This window comes from Cyprinodon variegatus, unplaced genomic scaffold (genome assembly GCF_000732505.1).
Source record: "Cyprinodon variegatus isolate N-32 unplaced genomic scaffold, C_variegatus-1.0 Scaffold34, whole genome shotgun sequence".
Lineage (NCBI taxonomy): Eukaryota > Metazoa > Chordata > Actinopteri > Cyprinodontiformes > Cyprinodontidae > Cyprinodon > Cyprinodon variegatus.
The window spans coordinates 851,124-860,797 of NW_015150487.1; the positions used below are offsets into that span (position 1 = coordinate 851,124).

Below are 9,674 nucleotides of genomic sequence, written 5' to 3' on the forward strand. Positions count from 1 at the left end.
GGAGTGAATAATGCGAGACACTCTTGGAGAATGCTGCTTTCAAACTGGACGCAGCAGGAGCAGCAAAATCCCGTCTGCTGCTTCCTTTTTTGCTGCTTGTACCAGCTTCTGACGCGCGGCTGAAGAAGCTTTGCTGCTCTGGCTGCGCGGTCGTAAAGTGTGTCTGACGCGCGTTGGGCGGAGCTACTCTATCCTTTATTTGTCTTGCAGCTATATTTGCTGTGATCAATGTGAATAAAGTAGTTTTATTATGTTTTTAAGTGGGAAAATCCACCTGAAAACTTAATCAGTGCAGTCAGTTCATCCTGCCTTCCAATATTTCTGTCGGAGCCGCTCAGACCCACACATACCAGCGGCGCTCTGTCCATAGGATCCCATTCAACGGGCTTGTTTGTCAGACATGGTAATATTTCTAAAGGAAAACTGCTAAGTAAAAAGGTCCTCACAATGCCACAGTGAATATTAGACACTGATTTTTTTTTTTTATGTAAGAGGAAAAATGTAAATGGAAAAATCAGAGCTTAAAATAAAACTCAAGATTTGTACTTTTTTATGTTGTGTAATTTTCTTTTTCTCGAATTGATATTATAAAACTGGTATCGAAAAAAGTATCGTTCAGGAACCGGTATCGAAGTGAAGGTATCGGTATTGGTACCGGAACCGAAAAGTTTTGAACAATACCCAGCCCTAGTTCCCATTGTATTTTAATTGGACTTAGTATTTTCCAAATACAAACCAATTTATTTAATCAATCAACTAAAACATACAGTCAGTTACAAATAACATCTATATCACAAAACAACCTCTAAGTTCCAAACTCGCCATGGGCATTTAAAATAATTTTAGTTTTACACTATAAATGATATATTTACTTGTGGGGCACACTTAACATCTTAAAACCCCAGCCCTTTTATTTTATGCTGTGTGTAACAAAAGCAGACATTCTTTAGTTGGTTTGGTCTTTCATCCTGAGCAGGGACAGCTAACTGTGAACTCGGGTCGTTCAGTCATGAAATAAAACCCAGTCTGTTGGGGTGAGATGTGTCCCCAGCTTTGAGGGATTCTCTCTCCATCTCTGACAACTGGATTTAAGACCCTGTGAGCAGCTTGGTTTTGTAGATGGGACAATGTTTTTGACTATTTACAATTCTTTGTGTACTTGTCAGGTGTCGCAGCTGTACGACGTGGTGCAGAAGTGGGACGCTGTGTCCACCTCCATACCTCAGGTGGTGCAGAGGCTTGTTGCTGTGAAGGAGTTGCATGAGCAGGGTAAGACTTTAGGAAAAGCAACTGACTGCTTGGCAGAATCACTCTTTGCACTAATTTACATACATTTACAGTCTTTAAACTAAAGGATCACCTTCCCAAGGCAAAAGAAAGCCCTCAAACATAAAAGTACAGTATTGGTTTATATTGCAAATGTTGTAATAATATTGCATTTCAGGCAAACCTTACATAAGTTGGAAGCAATAACACTGGGATCTTTCCCATGGTGTTTTATTTCAGGGTAGAAAAACCTTGAAATGAATCCCATGATAGTTAAGTTTTTTTTTTTTTCACTGGTTAGTAGGGATGGGATTAGCCATACTAGAGCATTTTAGATTCTCATTGTTCAGGAAGTTACCACAGATCAAAACAGCTTGATCAGTTCCAGCTTTTTCCTGATTAATATCGAAAATGTGATCCAAAAGGGAATTTTTGAGTGAGGCAGAAAATGAAAACAAAAATACAGTTGAGATTGAGACAGGCGATACAGTTAAATCAACACAATCTCGTTGGAGAACCCAGTACTGAAAAGCAGAGACATTTCAAAGCTACCATTTATTCTCCTTTTATTAGTATTAAAACAAATATATGAATTTGTAATCATTTGAACACTCATTACTTCACATCACACAAACACGTCGGTTTTGTCTGTTTTTTAAGGAGGAAATAAATATCCTAAACTTTGTTTGACTCTGTCCTTTTTCACTCATCTGTGTCTTACAGCGATGCAGTTTGGCCAGCTGCTGACTCACTTGGACACGACTCAGCAGATGATCAACAACTCTCTGAAAGATAACAACACCCTGCTAACACAGGTAGGAAGTTTACTGCTGCTGGATCGGCTGCAGCAGCATTAATCTTATTGAACAATGGCTGGAGATGTGGAACTGGATTGGTGGAGAGTTTTTCTCTTAAGTGAAAGACACAAATATTAAATTATAATGCAACATAAACATGATGGATATGCTCATTTCATTTTAGATCAGGTAGAATATATTGCTAGAAAACATTTTCATGTTAAAGATTTAATAAGCTCTTATAAAATCAGTCTTATCAGCTATTTAATGTATGGATTAATGTGGGGATCAAAGACTAGACTAGTGCACAGGTTGTTTTTGATATTTCAGGGCTTTTCTAAGGATCTTCTCATTTAGTTTATATACTTTGTTACCATATGTTTATAAGAGGAGAGGTATAAACATAACTTTACTGGCTTGTTTACCAGATTTCAGAAAGTGTAATCTACATCTGCTTTAGGTTTAGTTATTTTTATCACGGAACATCTTTTCTCCCGGGGGATCTTAGGTTAGCATTTGTTTATCCTACATAAACTCATATTAACATCTAGCTAGATCTAGCTTATTGGAGTAATAAACAACAGAACTTATCTTCCTCAGCTTCTCTCCCTCCATACAGGCAGCAATAAATATGATTGAGCCTTTTTCCTTATTGGTAAGGTTGGGTTTTAGGGCTTGGAAGGTTTTAATGCATCCTCTGAGGCAGTTATGTGAACTTGGGTTAGATTACAAGAAAACTCATTCCTTTGCTTATTTTTTTCTGGCAGAAAGGCAGAGATCAGCAGTTGCGGCTTAAGGAATAGCTAAAACACATCCAGTGTTGCTCAGTCAGATCGCAATATAAGTAACAGCTGGATTTTTGTTTTTCTGTTTCTTTTTGTTTCTTCAGATTTAGGGGAGAGAAAAAAACTTGAAACTGTCCCTTTATCAAACTGCTAGAGTGCATCAAATCACAGAAATCACTTGATAATGAAAGCTTTCTGTGTTTTATACTTTGGGTGTGGCTGGTGTTTTAATCTGTTTCAGACATTTCTGTAAAATTGATCAAATTTAAAAAGTGGAGCAATTTTAGGTCTGCTGAACATTTTTTGAGTGTCTCAAATATGAAATATTCTTTGTACATTTGATGACATTTTAAGTTTGTTAGAAGTTGAGCGGGATTAGAAGTTAAGTTAGTATTTCATTTTCTGTCCTTTTATATAACTCCACCTAATGTTTAAAATGTATGTTCTCTATACATGTATACGTATATATGTGTGGAGGCCATTTTCTGGGAAAATGGCACGTTGTGGGGACTGATGGCCCCTTTTGGGCCCAAAATGCTTTAATGCCACACAGGGAATTGCTGTTTTTTTGGTAAGGGGTCTAGGACTAAGGTGTGAATTGAGTTTTTGTTGGACTTAGGATTAGGCTGTAGAAATTAATGGAAACAAATGACAGATCATTTTCCTCTCATTAATGAACCATTGTCGACACTTTTAAAGTTTTTTTTTTTTTTTTTTTTTTTTTGCACATTTCTAAATCCCTACTTTACCTCTGAAACAGCTGTTTTTTGTTTTGTTTTTTATCCACTAGGTCCAGCAGACAATGAAGGAAAATCTGGTGGCTATTGAAGAGAACTTCGCAGCTCTGGATCAGAGGATGAAGAAACTTTCCAAATAAACTGTGGCCGAGTTTGAAATGGTCCAGGAGAGAGTAGAGCATGGACAATAAATGTTTGGTTAGAGAGCACAGATCCGCAGTGTTTAGGGTGTAACCTTTTTGGGTTTTGGACGCTCCTCTCTTGCTCTTGACTTCAGCCTCTGCCTTTTTTCACTAAATGGAATGTTAGAAAGTTGACAAGATGAAGAAAACAAAAGGAGACCAAAAGTTCTTCAGACGTCCACGCTCATTTCCTCTTCCTTGAATAAAACTGATGTAATTTAAAAATAACCTTAATTCCAAACATCCAAGCAACAGCAGACTCCTGTTAAGCTTATCAAGTTTTAGACTGGACCTTTTGTTTTTTTATTCATGTTAAAGGTTCTCCTACTTCTTCTCGGGAGGGGTTACACTAATAGTGGATTTGTACTGTAACTTTGGATAAATAAATAAATGAATCCCAGTTTGGTTGTAAGAGGAAAAGTCAGCTCTTAAATGTATTTAAAAATTAAAACCAATTGTCCTTTATTGTATCAGAAGCACGATGGGGAAGGAAAGCTTGTAAATATGCCGGTGTACCTTATTGTTTGTTCACGCTCGGTTGCTTGTAACTATATTATTATGACCGAGACACAACAGATCAACTTTTAATCTGCTTTCTCATTGCTTAAAACATTACTGTTCATCTGTGGTCACCGACGCTGATCAATAAATCAAGATGTCATAAATCTGGCTCCATTTATTTCATAGCATTAGGCTAAGACAAAAAAAAAAGTTTGTCAAAAGTAGTTATGATATATATTCAAATAAAGGGATTATAATTAGGCTCAGATGAAGTAATGACTACTTTAAAAAACCATAGAAGAAAATGGGGAAAATAAATCCCTTTGAAAAAAATATTGCCCTTATAAAGAGCGAAAAGAAAAAACATTTCTAGTTGCTCTACAATGTATGGCCACATGGTGGCAGTATAGTGTGTAAAAAGCCAACAAAGCAAATGTATAGATATGAGGTTTATTCATAAAGCTCCATTCATATTCCATTTTAAAACATTTGTTTAGTTATTAAATAGTTCTGTATAGCTAAATGTTTTAGAAATTAAAAAATATCAGATATCAGTATTTAAAATGGTCAGCTGGATAGACCATTTCTAAATATTTAAAAACCTGTCCTAACACACCTGAAAGCCCTTATTTCTCTTCTGAGCTTGTACTGGTTAGTTGTGTTCACACAAAGACTGTTACAAAAACCGAATGAATATATATATATATATATATATATATATATATATATATAATTATTATTATATATTTTTTTTTTTTGTAACATGTATTCCTAAAGGACACATTTGTGTCAGAGGTCAAGCTCAAATCCTCCTGGCATTTAACGTATGTAAAGTATTCCAGCAAAATGTTGCCTCATGTTTTAGGTCAGGTTACGGTAGGGAAAAAGGTGAGACATCATCCCCTGTGAGTTTTGTTAGCGGATGATTCAAGGTGGAAGTTTTTGGCTTTACATTAGTCAATTAGAAGTAAAATGATAAATTCTAATCTTTATTTTTATATCTAAACACATATGATGAAGAGGACCAGCCAGCTGACACCAGATGTATCAAGTGTAACATGCAGGGAATTAGATCTGGGGCTCCAACTGGGAGGGGAATGCTCCGCATTAACACAGACAAAATTTCTACATATGTTATACTGCATTTGTCTTTCTCTTATCTACGAAGAGACATTCTAAATTCCTTACAAATCAAGTATTTATTTATGGGGAGAATAAATTAAAAAACAGGAATCCTTTAAATGGTCATAGACTCAAATCCATAATTAATGGCTATGATTGGTTAAACACTCTTTTTTTAATCTAACAGTGGATTTGGAACCTTGATTACACCTCTGGTCAAAGTAAATATATAAGGTATGTGGGAGACTATAGCAGTGGGTGCTGGGTGCATGGATTTCTCTCTTAAAAAAACAAAAATCTCAGTTTCTGGTGCTGATATGGGAAAAACTTCAAAAAGGAAGAAAAGGATGGTGTAAGAGTCGGGAGAATGTGTTTCACTGCCAGTAACCCACCTGTTCAGATGGGCATTTAAACTTTTATGACCCACAGTGTCTTGTCTTTTTCCACCTGCTTCTTGGTCTTCTTAACTCTGACAGAGAACAGAACGAACAAATCAGAGAACCGATAGTAGCTCTGCATACAGAGAACACATCCTGTCTTCTACTGATATTTTAAAAATAGGGTAAAAGGGTTTCAACGATTTAAATAAAATTATAATCAGGGTTACCAAATGTAAACAAAATATACATAGTAGAAATGTTTGCAATGGAAATAAAACTGGAACAAAAGGTTATAAGAATAAATACCGGCTGATGTCAGAAACCTGAAATCACACACAGTCACTCTGCATCAGATTTTCTTGAATGGGTCTGGACAGGTGGGAAGGCTGTTGTGAGGCAGATTGATGAGAGAAAAGGTGAGCTGCTGTAAGTGGAGTAAAACGGGGTGACTGGCCCGCGTTCATGAGGCTTGTAGTGAAAAACAGGCAAGATGGAGAAAACAAAGTAAAAATACATGCAACGATTAGAAGACTGATAAGGCTGTCTGCAAACACAAGCAGGTCAACAACCTGGCTGCCAAATCTGGGCAAACTCTTAATGAGGAAAACTTGGCCAAAAATAAAAATCTTGTGATCATTTCTCACTTTTTTGGCTGCGTCATGTGAGCTCTTGATATCTTAAACCTGTGAAAATAAAATTTGAATGAGGACGCCATCGCACACCAGAGAAAATCAGTAAATGTCTCAGGTCAGATGAACACCAAAACAACTGAAATACAAGTTGTTTAAAAAAAAAAAAATCTCCAATTTAAGGCAACACTAGTGAGCAGTAAAAATATATATATATATATATTTTTAAAAAAACTTAATGTAAATGTATTTCTGCTGCTGTTTAGCAGACACGAGAGAAGAGAAGAAATAAAGAGAAAAGAGAAAGGACAAGCCAGGATTCCATAAAACAAAACGGATCGACTGTATCACCAACAGCTGTATTGTTGGTCTCAGTTCAGAAAGGGGAAGGATTTCGACAGCTGCTAAGTGTTTATGTGTGTGTATGCGGAGAAACTGGGTGTGGAGCTCTGACCAAGGGCATGGGACAGAAAAAGAGGGGAGTGGGGTATGGATGGCTGGAAATTCCCCAGACTGCTTTGTTATCAGCCTATAAAACTAGAAATACAGACAAAATCTGATTATGAATTAACTCTAAAAATTGTATTCTCCTTCCAGTATTAACTCTTCTTACTGTGTCTATTCTTTGTCTAAATGAAATCAATATGTATAAATGATACATACACATATATACATAAAGGATTTGTTTTTAGCAACTATGGGACTTCCCATTGACATTTATTTTGAGTAATAACTTTAAGGCAGGCACTAATAAGGCAACATTTCATCAGCAATTCCAAAAACAAATGAAAGAAAAGCTGATTGAAAGCTCTGATCCACATGGACAGATAGAGTGTGGTTTGTTTACATGCGGTCAGCTCAGAGCATGAGTGAAATACAAAAGCAAGAACAACACAAGATGAATTCTATCTCTTATTTATATTATACTGCATCTTTGATTGTTTTGTATTTTTCAACCCAAAGTAGAGCAGTTAGACTAGACCTGCTTGTAAAGAAAGAAAGGACCGTGATAACAAGTCCCAACTCTTTCTGACAATGTAATTCAATCTAGGCAATGGGCTCTAAAGCTGTTTCATAATAACACAAGGCAGACAACGGCTCTGACAAAAACAAACAGACGGGCAAGCATGGAAATGGGAGGGAGGGGTGCGGAGAAAGTATGCTGAACTACTCGGCAACAGCCACTCAAGTCGTGACGTGTCTGGGTGCTTCCTGCAGCGCTTTAACCCGGGTCCTAGAGACAGTATTTGAGCTTTCTATTCGCTACTTGACGCTGTTGCTATGGGGGCTGCGCGCGGTTCGCGGCGCGTGGAAAAAACTGTCCGAGCGCGTGCCCGCGTGTGTTTGGCGAGTTCGGGGATGAGGAGAGAAGTGTCAGAAACATCAAAAGTGAAACCTGATGAAACTCGATTTGAATCCGTTTTTTTTTTTTTTTATTTGGTCGCCGCTTGTTGTTTATCTGCTCATATGAAGACATTATGTCTTCTTAAAGTTCGTATTTAGTCGATAATGGTACTTGTATTGTGTTTTTTTTATTATAAACTATTTTTATTTTATTTTATGTATCCATTTATTGGACCATGAATCCGGAATAAAGTTTTTTCTTATCTTATGGTGCGTTTTATACAATGACCTCGGTGAACTTTGGAAATGTTTCCTCAGATGTTCTGTTAAAGTTTTACTGCGCTGTAATTTAGTCACTAAACTATTTTAGCTCCATAAAAAGCTTTTTCAAATAAACAGAATTCTTTTATGTAGCTCCATCAGACAGTAGGTGTGTATATGTGTCACTAAATTATTATTCATAATTTTATTGTCATTGTTTTCCTTTATTAGTTATTGTCATTATTTATGTTTACCCTAAATATGACACTTTATTATTTTTAAATAAAGTATCAAAAGAGCAATAGTTATTTCAGTTTTATATATTTTGTTAATTTTACATATTCTAATTAGATTTGAGAAGTACTTAATAAATATTTTCATTTAAAATATTTTCATATAGCTCATCTCAATATTTGCAATACTTAATATTAATTTAAATAGAAAATATATATATTTTTTATATATATATATATATATATATATATATATATATATATATATATATATATATATATTTATATGTCTTTACAGAAACTTTATTTTCCTAAAAGAACACTTTAGTCTTAATAAATTAATTGGCATACAGAGCAGAAAATTCTGCAAAAGGTACGACCAGAAAAAAAAAAAAAAAAAAAACTGCCCCATTAAAATATTGGACTTGATTGTTTTATTATTATTCTATTTCTGATAAGATAAAGTTTTATCCTGTTGATTAGTGTAAAAAGAAATAAAAATGTATGGATAAACTGAGCGATCATTACTGATAGAGCAATGGTCACGCAACAGAGAGAAAGATTGAATAAAAGTTTCAATCACTGGGTAATGAATTCTACCAGGTTTCATCATCTACAACAAAAAAAAGAAGAAAATAAGGGACAGTGTACTGTCAGCTCACACCCAGCCCCGCCTAATTCTAACAAAGATATATTGACAAATATATATTATAAATATAAGATATATTTGACAAATACTGACGACTGTCCACAGCAGTAAGGTTACTTTAAAGCAAGGAGCACACAGGTGATGGAATGTTAGACTGCCGTAAAGCAGGTGTGGTCACACACAAACTTTACACAAACAGCTCAAATAGAAAAACTTCGGATGGCAACGTAATTAATAAGCACGTCACGAGCTAGTAAGCGCTAAATTGATTGGTTGGATGATATAAAAAAAAAATGAAAAAAAAAAAAGGGAAAAAAAACAACATTCAAAACAGTTGCCTAAAAATAATCGATTCAGCTTTTATGTTCCGGAAGAAAAAGCAATTCTTCGACATTAGACATCCATGCATATATTTATATTTTTAGATTTTTGTTAGAGCCAACAGTGTTTAATAAAACATGTTCTGATTCTGCTGGTGTTATCCCCAGCTAGAAATTGGTTGCCAAGCATTGCATCATTCCTTTCATGTGACTCCCTTACGCCCCAAATTCGTCCTGGCCGTCTTATGACTGCATCACAGCTGCTGCTCGCACAAACTATACAGGCGGGAAGGAACAGCCAGATACTCACTACAAGCCCCGCCCAAACTGTCGATTCCGATTAGCCTATTGGATATCACCAAGGCAAAGCTCTAACCTCCGCTCTTCTGATTGGACTGCTCTAATGTCGGTCCTCCTGTCAAGCTAGATTGTGATGAAACTAACTTCCCATGCATAGTTCGGTTGACT

General features: G+C 35.8%; 1 protein-coding gene across 1 annotated transcript in view; it reads left to right on the forward strand.

The window, feature by feature from the left end:
- Positions 1 to 4,443, forward strand: part of dctn2 (dynactin subunit 2) — an 18,938-nt gene extending 14,495 nt beyond the window's left edge. The window contains exons 10-12 of the mRNA XM_015402602.1: positions 1,167 to 1,269; positions 1,990 to 2,081; positions 3,639 to 4,443. Of these exons, the coding sequence (XP_015258088.1) occupies positions 1,167 to 1,269; positions 1,990 to 2,081; positions 3,639 to 3,725 (282 nt within the window). The 3' untranslated portion in view covers positions 3,726 to 4,443. The remainder of the gene's footprint in view (positions 1 to 1,166; positions 1,270 to 1,989; positions 2,082 to 3,638) is intronic.
- The last annotated feature ends 5,231 nt before the right edge of the window (positions 4,444 to 9,674 follow it).